Source organism: Scatophagus argus, chromosome 2 (assembly GCF_020382885.2).
Source record: "Scatophagus argus isolate fScaArg1 chromosome 2, fScaArg1.pri, whole genome shotgun sequence".
NCBI lineage: Eukaryota > Metazoa > Chordata > Actinopteri > Scatophagidae > Scatophagus > Scatophagus argus.
Window position 1 is genome coordinate 8,525,102 of NC_058494.1, and position 22,123 is coordinate 8,547,224.

The following is a 22,123-nucleotide window of genomic DNA, read 5'->3' on the forward strand; positions in this document are numbered from 1 at the left end:
CGCGTCACAGGGGCGGGGCTGACCGAGAAAGGTGATCACGAGCGACTCTCTTTCTCATTATTTAAGCGCATCATAAACTTTACACAGTCTAATTATTCATAGTGACACCAGCCGAATTTATTTAATCACAAAGACACGTGTTAACACAGCAACAGTTTGCTCCTCAGGGCTCCTCAGCTGGTTCATCTTCAATCGTCGTCTTCTCTTCCTCAATCTGAGGCCATTCGTCCACAGAGGCTTCCGATGCCTGAGGAGAGAACAGACAGCTGAGCAGAAGAGTTTGCTTGCTTGTTTGCATTTTTTAAAAAATTCATTTATTGGATCTCACCTGATCAAATTCAACATCGCTTGCTGTCTTCACCACATCAGCGTCGTCAGTGAAGTCTTTCAAATCCTACAAGGAGAGATACTTGAAGAGCTGTTGTATGGCACAGTACAATGTGTGATCACGAAAAACTGCTCAGCCTTTTAAAGATGGAGTTACAGAAATATTGACTGACCGGCTCGCCAGCATCCACCATTCTGTCCATCTCCAAGGCCACCCTGAAAGGGGAAAACACCATTTGTCACATAAACAGTGCATATGAAAAGTGTTCATCCCTCTAAATGTTTCCCACTTTTATTGCTTTTATAAATGGAACCACAGTCAACATAATTTGGCTTTTTCAGGCAAAAATGTACAACAAAACCTCAAAGTGAAAACATTTCTCGAAAGTAATGAATAAATATTCACTCCCTTTAAAACGACTGACCTGATGAGACCAAAGAACCTTCTTCGGTCTGATGAGACCAAAATCGAGCTTTATGGCCATCAGACTAGAAGCTATATTTAGTGGGCACCAAACACCACACATCACCACAAACACACTATCCCCACCGTGAAACATGGTGGTGGCGGCATCGTGCTGTGGGGATGCTTCTCAGCAACAGGGCCTGGAAGGCTCTTAAAGGTAGAGGGCAAAATGAATGCAGCAAAATATAGGAAATCGTGAGGACAATCAGATTCAGTCTGCAACAGAAAGGATTTATTTTCCAGCAAGACACTGACCCAAAGCATACAGCAAAAGCTACGCCGAAATGGTTTAAAGACAACAAGGTGAATTTTCTGGAGTGGTGGAGTCAAAACCCAGACCGCACTCCAACAGAGAATTTGTGGCTGGACTTGAAAAGGGTTGTTCACATCCCATCCCTGTGCGACCTGATAGAGCTTGAGCAATTTAGCAAGGAAGGACGGAGTAAAATTGCAGTGTCTGAAGGTGTAAGCCTGACTGAGATCCATCCACACAGACTCAGAGCTGTGATTACAATCAAAGGTGCATCTACCAAATGCTTGACTTGAAAAGAGCAGATATTTATACAGCCACTTATTTTACATTATGCATTTTGATTAGTTGACATTATTTTGTAGAAATCTGTTTTCACTTTGACATTAAATGTTTTGTTTGTTTTGTATATTTTTTGTCAAAAGAGCCAAATTATATTGACTATGACACCATTCATAAAAGCAATAAAGGGGGCCAATACTTTTTAAAGGCACTGTATAATAGATGTTGAAAGGTGCAGTTGTAAATATTCTTGCAGTTCTGTGGAAAATATATTAGTTTAACAAAGGCTAAACTACACACAGTACTGTAGTGTTGTCCGAGGAGGAGTGTAACTTCCACGAGCATACTCTAATTAAATATGTTGGAATTTAACACTGTGTCAGACACTTCTTTTCACTCATCATATTAATGTTGACTTCCTGGGCGTTTATCATTTACATAATCATACAGCAAGATACAATTCACAGAAAATGTAATGAAACAAGCAAAGTATAGGGAAAAATATAACAATCACTCAAATTTTTATTGCCCCTCATCTGTCTCCACACTCATATGTTGGACATTTCAGATATCTTGTACAACAGCTTTCTTTCTGTGTCTGTAAGCTGCATCAGCTGCTGTTTCAGTTCCTTTTCCACCGACTGAGGTTAATGATGTGTGGCCTGCTGATCCAATAGGTCTTATACACCTAACAACATAACCACACCCCCAGTTCAGCTCAAACTCAAAAGCTCTGTCACATGTAGTTCCCTTCTCTCCACACGTTCATAGTCACTCTATAATGTCAAACTATCTAATGAAGGCAAAAATGCACCTTCCAAAAAAATGAAACACGTTTTCTCAGATTTTGTTAGCGTTCGCCAGACTTTCCTCCCAGCTCACTGTTGATATTGTGAGCCTTAACTGTGAACATGAGACCTTATTTGGAGCTGTGACAAAAGTATAGATGTCATGCCTGTTGCATAGGTTTAGTGTATGTCAATCATCTGCCACCATGAACAAATAAAATTAGCCAGATTTTATGTTATTTCCACTGTATATTTTTTTCACTAAGCATCTGCCTTTATTTGCTTTAATTGCTGATGGATTAACTGTCATAAAGTAGTTCTTCCTCAATCTGACTCAAGCTGATCAAGTAGCACATTTCTCTCAACAACAGGAAGTAACAGCTTCATAGCGTGGTCATCATTTTTCTAGATATCAGAGTTTAACAGAGAAATGGACTCACAGAGACTTCCCTCCATACCGCCTTCGTCCTGAAAGAAGAATAAAAATTCATTCATTCACTGTAGCAATGAGAAATTAGCCACACCGGATATGACAAAAATCAGGACTCATTGCGGAGACGTTGTGCACTCACTGAACACCACTCCAACCCAGCAACAAATGGTGACCACGAGGAGCAGGGCCGTGAAACATCCAAAGACAACTACCACCACCAGTACGGGGAGACGATTCAGCTCTGGAGGAGCAGGAAGATGACTAAGAGATAAAAGCGGCTGTCGCAAGAATGTTTTACATAAATCAGCAGGAATGAATGAACTGTACCTTCTTTATCCAAATACCACCTTTTGCTATTTATGGCAGTGGTATTGTCAAAGCTGTCAGACACCTCACAGTGGTACGTCCCAGCACTGCTTCTGCTTACAGACAACACCAGTATAGACTGCTCCGGAGGCTGGTGGTCCACATAGTAGAAGCTTCCTCTGTCATGTAGAAGGGTTTTGTTGAGGAACCACTGGTACCGTGGAAGAGATCCCTCTGCCGCCTTGCAGTAGAACCTCACGATAGTCACAGCATAGTTTTCTCCAAAGTCATAGTCATAATGTATCATCACAGGACCACTAACCGGGACTGTCGGAGACATTATTGATCAAAAAGAGGCATTGCGGACAAACATTTAAAAAAGTGGTACATACCATAGTGTTAGGTCAATGAACATACCAACTTCTAGGCGAATCCATGCACTGTAAGCTGTCTGGTCTGCATTCCTTGCCTGGCATTGCAACCATCCCAAGTGCTCGCCCAAGACCAATGGAACCTTAAATTTGGCATTTCTCTCTTGAGTTATTGTACTGGCAACCAGTTCTGTCATGTTGCAAATTGAAAAGGTGATAGGCGGAGTCCCTTTTGTTGACTGACAGGTGACCATAGCAGAATAGTTGAGGGAATCCTCCTTTGACACTGTGAAGGAGATGTCAGGGCGTGACACCATGTCTGAGGAAACAGGATGTTGGAGAATGTTATTTTGTTCTTTGGAACCAAGTCACTTGTATAAGTTTGGATTGGAGAGTTTATTAACAGCAGATGACAGCTGACCTTTCACCGTGATTATTTCAGTGCTACTGGAGTTGAAGACCTTTGTTTTGTTGAAGATGTTGGTGGCCACACACATGTAGGAGCCACTGTCTTTAGAAGTAGTTCTGAGAGTGATACCGATAATCATTTCAGTAACTGTTTTCATTTTATGTTGTGGGGAAAGATGCTTATTGAGGGACAATAGACTCAAGAGATGCTACAAGGCTACTCAATTCTTTCCCTGTTTCTCTCTCTGAAAGAGCAATTTCATATTTCAGATTCATTTTTAGATTTCTGTTTGTCTGACAAATAAGATGTTGATGGGTGAGCCTTACAGGTATCAGTAGCTGTATTTTTAAACTTTGGACCGAGTCAGTTGTTATGCTAAACTAAGCTATTTACCAGCAACCAGAGTCAGATGTATCATTATTTTCTGACACAATATCTACCACTTGGTCAAGAAGAACTGAGATATCAACAAATTGTTGACAGAATGGCTGCAGATACACCACCACTGGCTGTTACATAAATATGAAATCCAATATTAGCCAATCCAATATCCAATATATATCAAACACAATAGATTCAGTTAATTTTACAGAAGCAGTTTGTGTTTGGTTTCTCTGATTGCATCCACACTTTATGCCCTAGAATCAATCTGACCTGTTGATGACGAGAAATTCACCGTGGACATGAGAATGAGTGACAAGCTGATCATTCAGCAGCCACTTGTAGGAGACATGATTTCCAGCAGAAACTTTACAGCGTAGCTCCAGAGTCTCTCCTTCAAAGAATTCCACTCGACCTGAAAGGACTTCAATCCATGCACCTCTCACTGGTTCTGCAGGACAGACAGCAACAGCCTGAGACTCTGACCTTATTTCAAACAATAAGTCTTCTTACTGGAATAAAGAGACTTTGATTTTTCAAGCTGAGCTTCATCAACTCAATTTGCATCAATTTACAAAGGTCTGATACCTTAGCTTTGATGTCAGCTGCAGACAAACTTTGCATGACATGTGTATGGGAGATCATTATTTTAAGACAGCCAAACAATGGCTTTAAATTTGCACGATTTATTACGGAAACATGGTGACTTTTTAGCAAACAGCTGGCGTATAATTTGAGGCATATTATTATCTTATCTTGTCAGTGTATTCACTGCAGTCTGAAAATACTAAAATGTTCAGAATTTCTTGTCTTAAATTTTCATATTGTGATTGTAATATTTAGGGAACCCTTTTGTTTTATCTTTTCTTATTTAACCAGGTCTCATTATGATTAAAATCTGTTTTTCAAGAGAGGTTAGGCTGACAAAGCATCTCACAGTAAAAGCAGTGAAACAACAATAAATCTAACACAGACAACATAAACGGGCTAAGATATACGTGATAGAGACTGGGGCACCAGATCATTACACCAACAGGACTTTAATGAGATTGCATTCTAAATACAGACATTAATATAGAACTGAACCCCCCTTTTCAACTATAACAGCTTCCACTCTTCTGGGAAGGCTTTCCACAAGATTTTGGAGTGTTTCTCTGGGATTTTTTTCCAATTCATGTTTCTCAAACATGTTTCTCGTTCTACTGAGCTTAGACAAACATACATGCTCATAATGATCTGTGCTACTTTTACAGTGAAACCATGCACAGATGACATACAACATATTCCTGGTAATAAAGGCACTCACCAACAACCCTCAGGTGGTGTATGTTGCTGACAGTGGGCTCTACATTGGAGTTGTTCTGCAGTTGAGCCACACACTCCAGGTTGCCCTCATGGTGAAGTTTGATTATCATGGGGAAGGCTGCAATTTCCCCATCCAGGGAGGTGTATTCAGCCAGCAAATTGTCACGATTACCCACCCTGGAAGAGGTTGGTAATTAGATTGTATTTTTAATTTTCTATCATTACTTTTACATTTTAATGCAGCAGTCCAATTTAATGTAAACAAGTACTCACTTGAATAACTGCAGCAGGACAGGCTCACCATCTGGGTAGGTCAGCAGTTCACAATTAAATTCTGCAAAGGTTTTCACCACAGCCTCAGAAGGGCCATACAGCCATGGAATACCCAGAGATGACTCACCTATCAAAAACTTGAATTAAAAGAAGCAAAACTGTGCAAACACTCTACACAAAGAATTATGAGATGTAAAACTGTATTAATTGACTATACTGTGCAAGTATTAACACACTAATGTGACTTAATGACTTACTGTTCTCCTCACTACAATAGCACAACCCTGAGGGAGAAAAAGAAATCAAATAGTTTTCAACAGCTTCAAACTGTGAAATGCCAAGTGTACATTAGTGCACTTTGAACTTACCCAGTATGACCACAAAGAGAGAAGGAAACATTCTTGAAGAAAAGCTGATGCCTTTGGTACAGCTGTACATTTTATATGGAATTACACTAAGCTGTGTAATGAGTTTTGACAGTTTTGAAATGAGTCCTGAAGTGCTGTGGGTGAAAACACACACGCACACACTCTTAGAAACATGTGCAAATAGCTGATAGTGTCACACTACACCGCCCTGCTGTACCCTCCCTCTCTGGAACATCACAAAATAATTCATTCACTTATGCCATAACTCTAGAGATGAAGGTGTAATCAAGCAACAACAAGACCTTTTTTATTTGCAACAAAACAAAACAAGAAAATATGACACGACATCTTATACATCAATTTTGTCAAAAAACATAATCTTCCACTCTTTTAACTGAATGTTCCACCAGTCTCTAAAAGCAGCTTGGCAGCTCAGGAAAAGTCGTAACTGCACCACCAGAACAACAAAAGAAGTTGCTGCAGATTTGAAATGAAATGATGAAAGCTTGATGAGAGGTGCAGGTTCCTCCTCCGTCATACTGTGATCTCCACTGTCTGAAACACACAGACAGAACAGTCCTGATGTCTTCTTGTTTGCAAATTGTTACAGATACCATTCAAAACATAGCAGTCGTGTAATGAATGAATGAAAAGTAAAGATGGGTTCGGTGAAGTTAAATGTCCAGGGTAGTTTTTCTTCTCATTCTTTAAGAGTTGATTTTATGTTAAAAAGTTTTCTGGAGGATAATAGGTAACACTTCGCATTGTATGGGCCTGCTGTGCACTGACTTAAAAACTCTTTAGGTTATGGTAGAAAATAAGTGGGTAATTGGGTTTATTTGGTTGGTCTGCATTTTCCTGATAATTTCCAAGTAACTCCTCAAAAGATACCAGGAGAAAACCTGTACCAATAATGGGGAAATAAAAAATTATGGTAAAATAAGCAAACTGTAAAGTAAGATGTCATATTTCACAGATTCAAATCATCATGTTTACATTCAGTGATGTTATGTGTTCTAGCTGGAATACCTGATTCTGAACATCACAGTCTGTACAGGAAGTATCAGTCTGCTCGCCTCCTGACTGGGACACAAGTGGAGACAGAGGAAGTGGAACAGAACTGGGACTGGAAGGAACAAACAGTGTTCAACAGGTTGATTTGAGTTGAGGGATGATAAACCTTGTGAGGTAAACAAGGAGAAAACTTACTTTGTCACAGCACTGTGGGTGTGAGCTGTGAGAGAAATGACAGAAGGGAACACAAGAACATTTAATATATATTTGAATACCAATTTCCAGTCCATTAAAATGTGTTACACACATACATGGACACACACACACACCTTGGTTGTGGTCAAACATCTTGCACAAGCAGCCTACACTCACTACCAACATACCAACTTCTAGGCGAATCCATGCACTGTAAGCTGTCTGGTCTGCATTCCTTGCCTGGCATTGCAACCATCCCAAGTGCTCGCCCAAGACCAATGGAACCTTAAATTTGGCATTTCTCTCTTGAGTTATTGTACTGGCAACCAGTTCTGTCATGTAAATTGAAAAGGTGATAGGCGGAGTCCCTTTTGTTGACTGACAGGTGACCATGGCAGAATAGCTGTGGGAATCCTCCTTTGACACTGTGAAGGAGATGTCAGGGTGTGACACCATGTCTGAGGAAACAGGATGTTGGAGAATGTTATTTTGTTCTTTGGAACCAAGTCACTTGTATGAGTTTGGATTGGAGAGTTTATTAACAGCAGATGACAGCTGACCTTTCACCGTGATTATTTCAGTGCTACTGGAGTTGAAGACCTTTGTTTTGTTGAAGATGTTGGTGGCCACACACATGTAGGAGCCGCTGTCTTTAGAAGTAGTTCTGAGAGTGATACCGATAATCATTTCAGTAACTGTTTTTATTTTATGCTGTGGGGAAAGATGCTTATTGAGGGACAATAGACTCAAGAGATGCTACAAGGCTACTCAATTCTTTCCCTGTTTCTCTCTCTGAAAGAGCAATTTCATATTTCAGATTCATTTTTAGATTTCTGTTTGTCTGACAAATAAGATGTTGATGGGTGAGCCTTACAGGTATCGGTAGCTGTATTTTTAAACTTTGGACCAAGTCAGTTGTTATGCTAAACTAAGCTATTTACCAGCAACCAGAGTCAGATGTATCATTATTTTCAGACACAGTATCTACCACTTGGTCAAGAAGAACTGAGATATCAACAAATTGTTGACAGAATGGCTGCAGATACACCACCACTGGCTGTTACATAAAGATGAAATCCAATCCAATATCCAATATATATCAAACAAATAGATTCAGTCAATTTTACAGAAGCAGTTTGTGTTTGGTTTCTCTGATTGCATCCACACTTTACGCCCTAGAATCAATCTGACCTGTTGATGACGAGAATTTCACCGTGGACATGAGAATGAGAGACAAGCTGATCATTCAGCAGCCACTTGTAGGAGACATGATTTCCAGCAGAAACTTTACAGCGTAGCTCCAGAGTCTCTCCTTCAAAGAATTCCACTCGACCTGAAAGGACTTCAATCCGTGCATCTCTCACTGGTTCTGCAGGACAGACAGCAACAGCCTGAGACTCTGACCTTATTTCAAACAATAAGTCTTCTTACTGGAATAAAGAGACTTTGATTTTTCAAGCTGAGCTTCATCAACTCAATTTGCATCAATTTACAAAGGTCTGATACCTTAGCTTTGATGTCAGCTGCAGACAAACTTTGCATGACATGTGTATGGGAGATCATTATTGTAAGACAGCCAAACAATGGCTTTAAATTTGCACGATTTATTACGGAAACATGGTGACTTTTTAGCAAACAGCTGGCGTATAATTTGAGGCATATTATTATCTTATCTTGTCAGTGTATTCACTGCAGTCTGAAAATACTAAAATGTTCAGAATTTCTTGTCTTAAATTTCCATATTGTGATTGTAATATTTAGGGAACCCTTTTGTTTTATCTTTTCTTATTTAACCAGGTCTCATTATGATTAAAATCTGTTTTTCAAGAGAGGTTAGGCTGACAAAGCATCTCACAGTAAAAGCAGTGAAACAACAATAAATCTAACACAGACAACATAAACAGGCTAAGAAATACGTGATAGAGACTGGGGCACCTGATCATTACACCAACAGGACTTTAATGAGATTGCATTCTAAATACAGACATTAATATAGAACTGAACCCCCCTTTTCAACTATAACAGCTTCCACTCTTCTGGGAAGGCTTTCCACAAGATTTTGGAGTGTTTCTCTGGGATTTTTTTCCAATTCATGTTTCTCAAACATGTTTCTCGTTCTACTGAGCTTAGACAAACATACATGCTCATAATGATCTGTGCTACTTTTACAGTGAAACCATGCACAGATGACATACAACATATTCCTGGTAATAAAGGCACTCACCAACAACCCTCAGGTGGTGTATGTTGCTGACAGTGGGCTCTACATTGGAGTTGTTCCGCAGTCGGGCCACACACTCCAGGTTTCCCTCATAGTGAAGTTTGATTATCATGGGGAAGGCTGCAATTTCCCCATCCAGGGAGGTGTATTCAGCCAGAAAATTGTCACGATTACCCGCCCTGGAAGAGGTTGGTAATTAGATTGTATTTTTAATTTTCTGTCATTACTTTTACATTTTAATGCAGCAGTCCAATTTAATGTAAACAAGTACTCACTTGAATAACTGCAGCAGGACAGGCTCACCATCTGGGTAGGTCAGCAGTTCACAATTAAATTCTGCAATGGTTTTCACCAAAGCCTCAGAAGGCCCATACAGCCGTGGAATACCCAGAGATGACTCACCTATCAAAAACTTGAATTAAAAGAAGCAAAACTGTGCAAACACTCTACACAAAGAAATATGAGATGTAAAACTGTATTAATTGACTATACTGTGCAAGTATTAACACACTAATGTGACTTAATGACTTACTGTTCTCCTCACTACAATAGCACAACCCTGAGGAAGAAAAAGAAATCAAATAGTTTTCAACAGCTTCAAACTGTGAAATGCCAAGTGTACATTAGTGCACTTTGAACTTACCCAGTATGACCACAAAGAGAGAAGGAAACATTCTTGAAGAAAAACTGATGCCTTTGGTACAGCTGTACATTTTATATGGAATTACACTAAGCTGTGTAATGAGTTTTGACAGTTTTGAAATGAGTCCTGAAGTGCTGTGGGTGAAAACACACACGCACACACTCTTAGAAACATGTGCAAATAGCTGATAGTGTCACACTACACCACCCTGCTGTACCCTCCCTCTCTGGAACATCACAAAATAATTCATTCACTTATGCCATAACTCTAGAGATGAAGGTGTAATCAAGCAACAACAAGACCTTTTTTATTTGCAACAAAACAAAACAAAACAAAACAAGAAAATATGACACGACATCTTATACATCAATTTTGTCAAAAAACATAATCTTCCACTCTTTTAACTGAATGTTCCACCAGTCTCTAAAAGCAGCTTGGCAGCTCAGGAAAAGTCGTAACTGCACCACCAGAACAACAAAAGAAGTTGCTGCAGATTTGAAATGAAATGATGAAAGCTTGATGAGAGGTGCAGGTTCCTCCTCCGTCATACTGTGATCTCCACTGTCTGAAACACACAGACAGAACAGTCCTGATGTCTTCTTGTTTTCAATTTGTTACAGATACCATTCAAAACATAGCAGTCGTGTAATGAATGAATGAAAAGTAAAGATGGGTTCGGTGAAGTTAAATGTCCAGTGTAGTTTTTCTTCTCATTCTTTAAGAGTTGATTTTATGTTAAAAAGTTTTCTGGAGGATAATAGGTAACACTTCGCATTGTATGGGCCTGCTGTGCACTGACTTAAAAACTCTTTAGGTTATGGTAGAAAATAAGTGGGTAATTGGGTTTATTTGGTTGGTCTGCATTTTCCTGATAATTCCAAGTAACTCCTCAAAAGATACCAGGAGAAAACCTGTACCAATAATGGGGAAATAAACACAATGTTCAATTCATTTTTCATAGATTAATTCCAATTAATTGCTAGTGTGATCATGAGAAAGTGTTCTGGTCAGTGAAAATACACATTCAAAAAATAAATAAAAATGATTCACAACAAATAAGGAATCAATATTTCTTCGGTTTAAATGGAGCAGCTGATTTTCTCTATAATTTCTCTATAATTAGTTCTATAACACATATTTCTGTCCTGAAAAATTATCAGGAAATATTAACCTGTACAAAACATTTGCCATCAGAGTGTTTCAGTTAAACACACTGTCCATTTTTCCTATAATTAGTACCAAATTACATACTCTTTCCAGGAACTTTACAGTGACTTTACAGTTACATATCAGTTGCTTTCAATGAAATTATGGTAAAATAAGCAAACTGTAAAGTAAGATGTCATATTTCACAGATTCAAATCATCATGTTTACATTCAGTGATGTTATGTGTTCTAGCTGGAATACCTGATTCTGAACATCACAGTCTGTACAGGAAGTATCAGCCTGCTCGCCTCCTGACTGGGACACAAGTGGAGACAGAGGAAGTGGAACAGAACTGGGACTGGAAGGAACAAACAGTGTTCAACAGGTTGATTTGAGTTGAGGGATGATAAACCTTGTGAGGTAAACAAGGAGAAAACTTACTTTGTCACAGCACTGTGGGTGTGAGCTGTGAGAGAAATGACAGAAGGGAACACAAGAACATTTATAACATATATATTTGAATACCAATTTCCAGTCCATTAAAATGTGTTACACACATACATGGACACACACACACACCTTGGTTGTGGTCAAACATCTTGCAAAAGCAGCCTACACTCACTACCAACATCAGAAACAGGAAGCAGCAGAACCATATGGTAACGATTTCTGTGGTGTTCATGATGTTCATGAGAATCCCTGTGGAGGAGAAAGAATAAGACCAGAAGTATTACATTGTACATACTGTCCAGACAGTATATAGTAAATATACAATATGTGCTTTTTACTTGATGGTGTCTCTGTGAAAGATGTTGATCAAGACATAGAGTTAAGGATATTTATAGAAAGGCACATGTGAAATATTAACATGAGTCGAGGTTATAAAGAAAGACTGGCTAAATATTTTGTGAAAATATGCTCATGCGCTTATTGAAAATCTCACCAGCAACGTTTCTTTCAGAGACCAGATTGCTCAAGATAATCCACAGACCTTGTTGTGAGCAGTGTCAAGAAGGATTTTTATTTTTATTATTATTTCTAGGAGGAACCACGTACGTAATATTGGATGATTCCATCGCCATCCTAACAAAAAAAAAAATTTTTGGCAACCCGTGGAAACTCGGGACAATACACATGGCCAGGAAATAGTTCAGCACATTGCCCTTGTAAAATGTCAACCTGCCAATTTTACTTTATTTATTTATTTAATTATTTATTTTACACAATTTTTCATGCGTGTTAAACAAGCAAGATAGAACAAGAACTTCAGAGTGGTGGGCAGATCCTGTTGTTGTATAGTGACAATAAAGGTATTCTATTCTATTCTATTACCTTTGAAAGTGGCATTATTCTATTCATCTAACTCTCAGTAAGCAAGTGAATGCATATTTTCCAAAAAGTCAAACTATTCCATTAAGATTACTTTTATTTGGTACCTAGCCTTGATCGTTTCACCTGTGACTGGGACCAGCACAGCTGCACTCTCCACCCATGGCCCAGAGTCATTGTAGCTGTCTCTGGCCCTGCAGTGGTAATACCCAGTCTCCTTTGGGCCCAGCTTGGCCAGAAAGATGATTTGTCTATGGTCAGCTATGGCATAGTGAGACAGGTCATGGGCAGGCAGAATAAAGGAGTCCTCATGTGTCTGAGAAGGAAGGATGGAGCCGTTCAAGAGCCAGGAGACGTAAGGAAAAGTTCCTCTGCTGACTAAACAGTGCAGCCTGGCTGCAGCCAGTTTGGAGTCAGCTCTGTAGAGATATTCAACCTCCACCTTCACTTCGCCTCCAACTGGGACTGGACATAAAGGGGGATACATAACGAGAAAGATCACGAAAGAGCAGACAACTAAGATAGACGATTGGGGAAAGACACGTTGACATGTCCTTGCAGCTCATACCCACAACCAGCGTCACGGGCTCACTCATCAACTCCTGCACATCATTCTTGACCCTACATTGAGCTGTGCCCATGTCCAGCCCTGGCACAAAGGCGACAGGGAACCAGGCAGTGAGGGATTCAGTTGTTGTGACAGAGCCCGCTTCCTTGTCATCTAATAAAAGAGAGAAGTTGACCGGAGGACTCCCTCTTGTTGACCAGCAGGTCACATTGCCGCGGTAACCATCGCCCTCATTGGAGAAGGAGAAGGAGATCCTTGGTTTTGAAACGTAGACTGGAGGAGGAATGAAGACAGTGATGACACAGAACATGTTAGGCCACAGAGAAACTTTGTACAAATCTACCCAAATCTAACATTTCAGGCAGGTGCATCAATGAGGAGTATGTAGACAAAAGTGTGTGGATGATGATTACTGGGCTGGGATTGTTTTTTATGTTTAGAGGCCCCTTATTTCCTTAAAAGAGCTCTTAATGCTAAAGTCTACTGTGATATTTTGGACAAGTGGCCTTCCAATTTTGCAACTACAGTTTGGTGAAGAGTCTAAAAATATCAGCCTTCTTTGTTGCTAGGTGAAGTCTAGTTCATATTTGTTCAGTGCATCGTCATGCTAGCATTTCCCAATTAGCATACTGAGGCTGATGACGAAATTTTTGAAGTTGTGGAACTACCATCAAACAATGTTGCTATCACCATTAACATGTTACTCATCGAGTTATTCATTACCTCCAGCTCCAGTTTTGTATTTTCTGTTGACACATACCTTTGACTGTCACTTGGACCTCTGAGCTACTTGAAAACCTCTTGATGTCCTGCACCCTGGACCAAGCCATGCAAGAATAGTACCCAGCATGTTCTGGAGTCACCTTTCCCAGCACTAACGTGTTCCCAGAGAGGTGGAGGGAGGAGAACGTTGAAGATGTTACTTCCGTTCTGTTGAAAAACCAGGTGTAGGAAAGGTGGGAGCCCTTTGTGACATTGCAGTTCAATACAATGTGCGACCCCACGTATACGTCAGTGGGGGAGGGCTCAGAAGTCACTCTGGTGTTTGATGGTGGAGCTGGAAGTTAGGGAATGATAGATGATTTGAGAGGGGAGGAAGAGGTTTGCGACTGAGTGTCTCCAGTGAAGTAACCAGGATTATTATGTTGTAAAAAGATGAATATTTCCTGTCTGTTCATGTTCTTTACTCACTGACTACACTCAGCTTGATGCTGTTGCTGACTCCTGTGCTCCCCCCTGCTGTCGCCTTGCAGTAGTAGGACACGTCTGGTGTTGCAGTGACTTTCAGGGAGAATGGTACATGTTGGCCCCCTGTGAAATCTGTCTCAGCGGCGATCAGGACACCATCATCCCTCATTAGCTCATAGGTAACTGGTGGAGAGGAGCCAGGTGCAATACACCAGAAAGTCGCCCTTGTGCTGAGGTAGGCCAGGTCCGAACCAGTCAGCACAGGGCGAAGAACACTTGAGTCATCTGAAAAGAAAAATGAAACTATTAAAAGTCTGACAGTATGAGCAAATAGAGACACTAAATTGTTTTATGTCACCTTTGAGATCAGAACAGAAGCTGCTGAATTATGCCACTACATAATGCAGAAAATATCTGAAAAGTACTGAACCAGCGAGGACAAACTGAGCTTCTTATCTTAGCAAACTTACTTATTTTGGTGGACAAACTTGCAGAATAAACCAGAGCTGAAAAAACATCAACACCACATTTTCAGTTTTATCAGTCCATTAGATTTTCTTTATGTTGCCACAAAAATTCAATGAACTCACCCACAACCGTCAACAAATTCAGAGTCTGTAGATTCCTCATAACAGTGCTTTGTATTGTATTGTATCTTTGACATGGTTTCCTGCTCAGTTCAGTGCGCTTCCGTGCGTGTGTGTGGATCTGGGTGCGTCACACATGTGTTGCAAGTAGATAACATATTAGACTTCATGTTTGGTTTCATTTAAAGTACCAGTGTGATGTTCAATACAAACAAAGCTTTGAAAAAATGTACAAACCCCAAAGGTTTAATGAGGAGGATATGTAAAAAAAACACATTCTGAGCACATGTAAAGTGACATTTTGGAACATAACTAAATACTATAAGCATCGTAGAAATGCTGAGTAAAAATACTTTGATAAATACTTGACATAAATTACCGATTTAATATGAATTAAGCTTAAAAAAATCACTCAAGATACAGAAACATTTTTCTTATTTATTCCTGTAAAAAAATGACAGCAGAATTAGCTCAGATGAAGGGAATTTGTGATATGAAGGTGAAATTAAGACTTCTGCATAAAAAAGGTCATAAATGTATTTCCTGTCATTGCACAACATGTCGCTGGAAAAGTGAGACATTCATCAGTATTTCAATTTTCAGCCATCCGTCAGGACTCCACCCAGCTGTGGTCATCCAAAGCCAGGCTTTATTTTCAAGCAGAGGTCAGGTGGATGGACAGGTCTGCAAGCTCGGGGGCTTTAGTAAAGTTGTACGGGCGGAGGTCTCTCTGACGGCTGCAGGATGAACTCTGTGGGTGTTTCTCTGCCTTCTGAGCATCGTGGCATGCTGTTTCACTAGAAAACGCTTATCTGAGCTGCTCTGTGAGAAAAAAAGAATACAAATTCATAGCCACAATGGGTACACAGATACAGCAGAAAAGAATATCACACTCACGGACCCCAGCAGGAACGATTCACTTGCAACAACCAAATCGAATAGGGGTAACTCAGATATTTTCTCATCTTCTTTCTGTGACTAATTTGTAAGTACACAAGTTGTTTGATGCCCTGTGACTCACCATAACCAACATGTCTTTCAGTCTCTCAATGGCCTTCTGATTGGCTCTTCCCCGTGACACATATGAGGTCAAGATTATGCTGGGGAAACAGAATGAGTTTCAAGTTGCATTTAAAGACCAACAGATCAAATGAAAGTCTAAAAAAGCTTGAATTCATTGATGATTATTACTTTTACACAACACGTACGCATCTGCACACATGATGAGTTCCCCTACCCAGTTTTTGAAACAGTCTTGAAATAGATAATATTTGTTCTTGTTCAAACTTGAAAAACTCGGCACACTGCAAATACAGAGCCAGCATTTGCATAAACCTGGCGTCTCTTTGCACACTTACATCTCAGCTAGTATGAGCGGCAGGGCGAATGCCTCGGAGGCCAGGTAGCCGAGAATGGTTTGTGCCGGACCTGAGAGTTTGGCGACACACTCTCCTGTCACATTAAACACAGTTTCTCCATTTCCAAATGGACCACAAGACGACCTGGAGGGGAAACAGGACGAACATGTGAGCAGAGTAAAGTAAAGTAAAGAAACAAATAGGGTGCACTGAAAATTAACACTGCGTAGGCTTTATGTTCTTTGCGAGCAAATGCAAATTTATAGTAAAATTTCGAGTAAAAAGTACATGTTTTTGTCCGATATGCCTTGCTGGTAGATGTTATAGCCCAATGTGACTCCAGCTATGAGGAGGCCAAGCAGCAACATGAAGTGGAATAAAACGGAGGAGCTGGAGGCTCGAAACATCCTCTGCTCTGCCACACAGCACCGCAGGACCGTGAACTGCACAAAGTGTAAGAGACGCAGACATTGTTGGAAAATGTTCAAATACATGGATGGTCACAAACGATTTTTCATTACAGCTCCATCAGTCACAGAAGGAAACAAGGAGAGAATGGATTCAGGGAAGGACACAAAGAGAGAAAAACTCACTTACAGCATGTAAAAAATATATCAGTCTTGTATCAGTATGTTAAATTTGAATCAGCAGAAAGGCTATAAGCATAACCACAACCAACAGCTGGACTGGCTCTGTAGAGATGATAAAATGTGCTTAGCAACACCACTAAAGCTCACTGATGAACAACTTGATCTGTACAAAACAGCCTTAAGTTCCACACCACTTCTGGTAAGGGTGCAGTGAAGTCACCACTTGTTGCCATTTTTACACTTAAAAAAAACATGTTTAAATAAACATGTTTATTTAAACATGTTGATTAGTGAACACTGGAGGTGCTGCCTGTAGGTTAAGTTGGACAGAACCAGACATCTTGGTTCAGGTCTTTATGCTAACTAAACTAATCTGAATTTGAAGTCATTGATTTTATTAATTAAATATTGTTGCTTTGGTACTTCTGTATTCTTCCTAGTTAGCAATTTCAATTTATTTATTTTTTGACCTGAATACCATTGTCAGATTGTTGCTGTTTTTTTTTTTTATTAACTGAAGTAGCGTTACTATTTACTTTATTTGTGCTTAGTGCTCTTACATATTTTGCATCATTCATGCCAATAGGGGATGTTGAACTGGATTCAAACATTAAGAGTCACAAACAGGGAGGAAGACAGATAGCTAAGCAGCATAACTTTCATCTTCCAGACAACCTTTTTGATGTAGAAGATGGCCATCAGTGTGACAGTTCCTATCAGAGGCAGCAGAGGGCAGAAGTAGACTCCCACCCAGGACACAGTCTGACTGTACACGAGATCCAAGATGTTGAACGGGATCAGGAAGCGCTGTTTCCCCGACAATCGGGCCAACAAGGACAAAGGATACTTCTCCTGCACTAATCTGTCAGTCAGAGGAAAGACGGTTGGCGCAGAAAGTTCATGAATCTGGTGTATGTATTGCAAATGAACTTTTGTCTTTGCTTAAATTAGCCAAACTGTGGAATTTAACCAAAAAGAGACATCAAGAACATTGATTTTTCAATTCAAACTACAAGAATGACCGAGAGCGAAAACAATGTTAAGCAAACCCACTTCCTGGGGTAGTTCAAGAGAAAGGCATCGCAGAAAGTGGTAAGGAAGTTGAAGATACACAACTTGTACATTTCTCTGCCAAACTTGTTCTCCCTGCACTGAAAAAGAAGCACACATATAATAGGGGCTGTTAAAAACATTTCACAGCAATACTTTGCACCTGAAGTCTCACTGAACCTCAGTCTGTTCAAACATAAATCTCTCTCGTAACTCACTTGCTGATCTACTGTTTTGTTCAAGATGAAAAATAAATAGATCCCCAGTGAGGCCAGCTTCAAGAAGATGCTCCTGAAGAAGAGTCAGAGTTAATCCATGCAAGTGTGTGTGTATGAGTGTGTGTTTCTATATACACAATTAGTTTATCCTGTGCTAATCTCCCTGTGAGCATTACCTCACAAGTGTGGCATTGATCTGCGTGGTGAAAGAGTAGTCCTCAAAAGATGAGATTTTGCGAAACACGTGAGGAAGAAACAGGTTGACGAAGGTGATGGTGATAGGAGGAAGGTACTGGAGGACCAGACTGATCAACCAGTAGTGATGACTCTAAGAAACACAGTCCAGGGTGTCAAATATGAAAATCTGTTCACTAAATCTGGGACACATTATCACAAAACCAGATGTTCGGCATTTAAGTCTTACCTCAGCCTCAGATTTTTCCGTGGCAAAGTAGATGAGGATGAAAGCTCCGCCTAGCAGAGAGAGAACAACCAGGTTGAGGATGAACCTAAGCAGGTAGAGACGCACCTTCTGTCGCAGTGTCCTCTGAGCCTTGCGCATAGAGAAACTCTGCTCCTCCAGGAACAGCTGCAGACCAGCAGAGAGAAATACAGGGTTGAGCCAGGAGCTTTTTCTTTTAATTTGTCTCTTAATATTATGTGAAACAGCCAAAGATTCACTGCGTATTCTCAGCGTTTAGCCAGTGACCATAGTAAATTAAAAGAGTGCTTTCATGTGCAGCTAGTATGTGTGCGTCCGTTCACCTTGAGATCGTTCCTGATGAAGCTGTGTTTGAGAACAGCAGAGTCAGGGTCCTGGACGGTGAAGTCCCAACCACAAAAGATCTTATAGCTCACATTCATACTGTAACGCTTCCCGAGCATCCAGGTGTGCTTGTAGCCAACTATTGTTCTATCCCAGAAATTTACAGAGGAGCAGGTTTAAGATGAGGAAAATGGCTATTGAAACTTTTTGTTCTTCTGTGGTTGTATCATAACTGACCTGCGGACCACCATGATGAGACTGAGGAACAGGATGGTGAGGATTCCAGCCAGGTACAGTAGAGGTGTATTCAAGCACAGCAAATTCAGGGAACCGCGAGTATAGTAACCAAAAAAGACTGGAGAACGATCCAGGTAGCCCTGCAGAAAGAAGGAGAGATACCATTAAAATACATATAGAAAACATATAGCACACACACACACACACAAAAGCAAATGAACCCTTACCGATCCCAGGAAAAAATCCAACACATTGTCATCGCCCCCAAACCTTAAAGGTTCTGTGAAATAACATAGAACAACACAAAGGTGATTCAGCAAGACTTTACTTTGAGTTGTGGTTAAGTTAACTGTCATCACAGCTGACTCACCACTGCTGTTGCTCCGGCCATAAAATATTGTAGGGCCCAAAATGAAACCCCATATTAAAGCACAGTGAAGCAGGTTCAAGTAAACCAGATATCTGAGGAAGACAAAGTAAGCCTTCACGCCAACTCCAAACTTGCCTGGAACAGATTTGTGAGGGTTAGGGTTTACATGGTGTAACAACATATGTCTGGGTCGTGTTAATACAACACAGAAGAGATCAACAAAACAAGTCATTACAGTTAAGGCTATTTCAGGAGTTTCTTACCTTCGATGGCACGGAGCGTGCGCTGCCACGGCAACAGGCCTGATAGAGTGCCTACTACCTGTGCCCAAACCCTTTTCCTGTTGATGCTCTGGCTCTGCCTCCAGGACTCCCAAAAACCAATATTGCTGATTTGCATCTTCCTCCTGTCTCTAATGGTCAGTGTGCATATTTAATAAATGCCTTTTTATCTCGACATGTTAAACCAGCATGAAAACACCATTAACACAAAATTTGATCGGTAAACACAACATAAAGGCGAGGTAACCCATTTTCAGTCTCACATTAAAACTGAACATTGAGCTTTTTTTTAACAACAAACCTAAACTAACATTTGATAATAGGATTTAAAGGGACATTCGAATGACTTTACACATTAAGATCAATGTTGTAATCATGGGAGGTACTACTCAGTTTGCAGAACCAAATCTGTTTTCTATGGCACTTTCTGTGAGAAACTGACTCAGGCGATGTCTTTGTGATGCTATGAGAGTTGTCTCAGATTGGCTTTGGGATAAATTTTAACAGAAAGGCTGCAATACAACCTGGAGGTGGAGATGTGTGAAGGGTGTGAGTTTTTACTAGGCAGGAAGAGTGTTTTGTCAGATACTACACTATAATATTGGTTTCTGGGATACCAGCAATTAAAAGTCAGGATATTTTGACCTCTGCTGTATAGATTTTGGCCATCTGTTTAAAACTCTCACTTGATATATCCCAGAGAAGCGTAATGCTAAATCAGTGGGTCACATTTGTAACTCAAATGCTTGAAGCAGAGGGCCATCAAGGAAAATATGATTAGAATATGAAGCTGTTTTTACAAATCAAAGTATTCAAGGGGTATCCAAGATAAATTTGAGAGGTTAACAATATGGTTAAGCAGAAGAAACATCCAAAAATATGAATAGGCTCTCCCACCTGGCATCCCTCTTCCCCTGAATACACATGACCAGGTTCCTGAGTGGCTGTGTTGATGTCTTGTCTTTGGGTCCTCTCCCACTCAGCTCTGGGCCACCCTGGTGGGCACTGGTGGCTTCCCATAGATTCTGTGTATTCTGGTTGAGCCGGCTGGCCTGGGTGCTCGGCAACAGATCAAATATCTCTGTCTGATAGTACTCACAGGAGTCTGACGACAGAGACGATTGGATGCTGTCATCTGTGGTGAGAATCACACACATATGTAGATCACAATGCATGTTTACATACAGTGTTTTACGGGAAATAGTGAAAAAGGACCAAAGTTACTTCCTCAAATATATCCGGTTTTTAGTCTGATCAACAGTCTGCAACCGAAACATAAATCTGAGAAAAGCAGTAGATTTGAGAGAAATCAGCAAATATTTGGCATGTGAGCTTAAAAATAATTCAAATAAGAATTCGAATAAGAATTCTCTGTCGATTAACCAAGTGACTAGTTTCAGCTCCTGCAGGTTTAATAATTTATATTTAATAAACAGTGATCTGACCTCTGGATGAAGAACAATGCAGCAGTCAGCAGTGTCTTGTCAAACAACATTGGCTGGGTTCACCTGAATAAAAGTCTTAACATTCTTTTTGATAACATCCTTATGTTTGAGCAAAAGTTATGTTGTTATGCATGTATGTTTGATTCCTGATGTTGGCCTCTTCTGTGTGGAGGCTTCATATCATCATCTGAGTATCATCTGCTCTGCTCCAAAAGTAGAGAAATATCTTTCCTACAGTACGGCAGACGTTTTGCATGTAGTTTTTGATATGCAGGTGATTGTGGGTCTGTGTCGGACAAGAAATCTATCCTATTCACAAAAAAATAAATTAACCACGCTTTTTCATTTGGTAGTAAACTGTGTGCAAAGGTACAGTATGTGTTATATTCAGTAAGCACTCAGCAGTATCCCACACAAATTTACACATGTTTAAACTTGGAAATTCACAGATGCAGTGTTGAACAAGCAACATGTATTCTTTCTCTCTGACACACACATATGGATAGCAGACGCACAGCCATGTTTGTATGTTACCTGACAGGAGTCTCATGAAGTTGACATTATCGTGCACCTCCATATTTTTCTTCCCGCACTTCCTCTTTGATCACAAACACCAGTCTTCTTGCTTCATATAAAACACAAGCCTACAGACATCTCCACCAACACTGCAACTCAAAGTTATGAAAATTTCACTTCTGCATCAAAATACCCTGCTGAAGCACTGAAGTGAATCTCATAGTCTTGGCGGTGTGTCTTGCTTTCTGGCAAGTGGAGCAGATGTACATTCAGACTGAGTGACTATGACCGAATTTGACAGCTCAAAGGAAATCACATGACAGGATGCAGAAACAGGCACAGCAAAAGTGTCTGAATACATCAAAAATAATTTCACAACATAACAAAAAATGCCCACACATACACACTGGACTGAAAACAAGTAGGAAGAAAATACTGACT

General features: G+C 40.2%; 3 protein-coding genes across 12 annotated transcripts; all 3 read right to left on the bottom strand.

Annotated features, from left to right (window-relative positions):
• Positions 1–95: 95 nt before the first annotated feature.
• si:dkey-93h22.7 (Fc receptor-like protein 3) lies at positions 96–10,215 on the bottom strand. Of its 3 annotated transcripts, XM_046405713.1 has the most exons (16): positions 10,033–10,213; positions 9,922–9,948; positions 9,665–9,791; positions 9,393–9,568; positions 8,360–8,537; positions 7,729–7,832; positions 7,357–7,626; positions 4,287–4,464; positions 3,645–3,748; positions 3,270–3,542; positions 2,874–3,179; positions 2,686–2,787; positions 2,554–2,581; positions 501–543; positions 329–394; positions 96–247 (listed from the first exon to the last, which is right to left on the bottom strand). In XM_046405713.1, exons 1-16 carry the CDS (start codon positions 10,100–10,102, stop codon positions 164–166), a joined length of 2,136 nt encoding a protein of 711 aa, XP_046261669.1. In that variant the 5' UTR covers positions 10,103–10,213; the 3' UTR covers positions 96–163. The 3 variants fall into 3 exon arrangements, with proteins under 3 accessions (XP_046261669.1, XP_046261652.1, XP_046261661.1); XM_046405696.1 differs by lacking the exons at positions 7,357–7,626; positions 7,729–7,832; positions 8,360–8,537; positions 9,393–9,568 and adding an exon at positions 5,320–5,495 and having other exon boundaries at positions 10,033–10,215; XM_046405705.1 differs by lacking the exons at positions 3,270–3,542; positions 3,645–3,748; positions 4,287–4,464 and having other exon boundaries at positions 10,033–10,212.
• Positions 10,216–10,306: 91 nt separating this feature from the next.
• Positions 10,307–15,074, bottom strand: LOC124067895 (Fc receptor-like protein 5). 5 transcript variants are annotated; one of them, XM_046405651.1, is made up of 10 exons: positions 14,855–15,056; positions 14,735–14,770; positions 14,268–14,549; positions 13,837–14,133; positions 13,077–13,349; positions 12,635–12,973; positions 11,759–11,878; positions 11,621–11,645; positions 11,441–11,494; positions 10,307–10,597 (listed from the first exon to the last, which is right to left on the bottom strand). In XM_046405651.1, exons 1-10 carry the CDS (start codon positions 14,892–14,894, stop codon positions 10,456–10,458), a joined length of 1,608 nt encoding a protein of 535 aa, XP_046261607.1. In that variant the 5' UTR covers positions 14,895–15,056; the 3' UTR covers positions 10,307–10,455. The 5 variants fall into 5 exon arrangements, 4 of the variants coding, with proteins under 4 accessions (XP_046261607.1, XP_046261626.1, XP_046261617.1 ...); XM_046405670.1 differs by having other exon boundaries at positions 11,441–11,537; positions 14,855–15,051; XR_006844833.1 differs by having other exon boundaries at positions 10,563–10,597; positions 12,616–12,973; positions 14,855–15,074.
• Positions 15,075–15,081: 7 nt separating this feature from the next.
• Positions 15,082–21,998, bottom strand: tmc8 (transmembrane channel-like 8). 4 transcript variants are annotated; one of them, XM_046405602.1, is made up of 16 exons: positions 21,701–21,994; positions 20,619–20,856; positions 19,704–19,852; positions 19,441–19,575; positions 19,298–19,350; positions 19,071–19,210; positions 18,833–18,980; positions 18,492–18,656; positions 18,244–18,395; positions 18,068–18,140; positions 17,853–17,950; positions 17,475–17,661; positions 16,498–16,652; positions 16,210–16,353; positions 15,873–15,951; positions 15,082–15,673 (listed from the first exon to the last, which is right to left on the bottom strand). In XM_046405602.1, exons 1-16 carry the CDS (start codon positions 21,741–21,743, stop codon positions 15,518–15,520), a joined length of 2,115 nt encoding a protein of 704 aa, XP_046261558.1. In that variant the 5' UTR covers positions 21,744–21,994; the 3' UTR covers positions 15,082–15,517. The 4 variants fall into 4 exon arrangements, with proteins under 4 accessions (XP_046261558.1, XP_046261552.1, XP_046261543.1 ...); XM_046405596.1 differs by having other exon boundaries at positions 17,853–18,140; positions 19,704–19,846; positions 21,701–21,996; XM_046405587.1 differs by having other exon boundaries at positions 17,853–18,140; positions 21,701–21,995.
• Between the last annotated feature and the right edge of the window lie 125 nt (positions 21,999–22,123).

Bases quoted from the DNA above. Each gene is read 5' to 3' on its own strand.
- LOC124067895 (XM_046405651.1), bottom strand. From the start codon at position 14,894: ATGAGGAATCTACAGACTCTGAATTTGTTGACGGTTGTGG. The intron at 14,134-14,267 runs GTGAGTAAAGAA...CCTAACTTCCAG, and splicing joins CATCAAGCTGAGTGTAGTCA to CTCCACCATCAAACACCAGA. The intron at 12,974-13,076 runs GTATGAGCTGCA...CTTTATGTCCAG, and splicing joins GCCCGTGACGCTGGTTGTGG to TCCCAGTTGGAGGCGAAGTG.
- si:dkey-93h22.7 (XM_046405713.1), bottom strand. From the start codon at position 10,102: ATGTACAGCTGTACCAAAGGCATCAGTTTTTCTTCAAGAATGTTTCCT. The intron at 9,569-9,664 runs GTGAGTACTTGT...AACCTCTTCCAG, and splicing joins GTCCTGCTGCAGTTATTCAA to GGCGGGTAATCGTGACAATT. The intron at 395-500 runs GTCAGTCAATAT...CTCTCCTTGTAG, and splicing joins TGGTGGATGCTGGCGAGCCG to GATTTGAAAGACTTCACTGA.
- tmc8 (XM_046405587.1), bottom strand. From the start codon at position 21,743: ATGGAGGTGCACGATAATGTCAACTTCATGAGACTCCTGTCAG. The intron at 16,653-17,474 runs GTTGTCTGGAAG...CACTTTGTGCAG, and splicing joins CCATCTTCTACATCAAAAAG to TTCACGGTCCTGCGGTGCTG. The intron at 15,952-16,209 runs GTAAGTGTGCAA...CTGTTTCCCCAG, and splicing joins CCGCTCATACTAGCTGAGAT to CATAATCTTGACCTCATATG.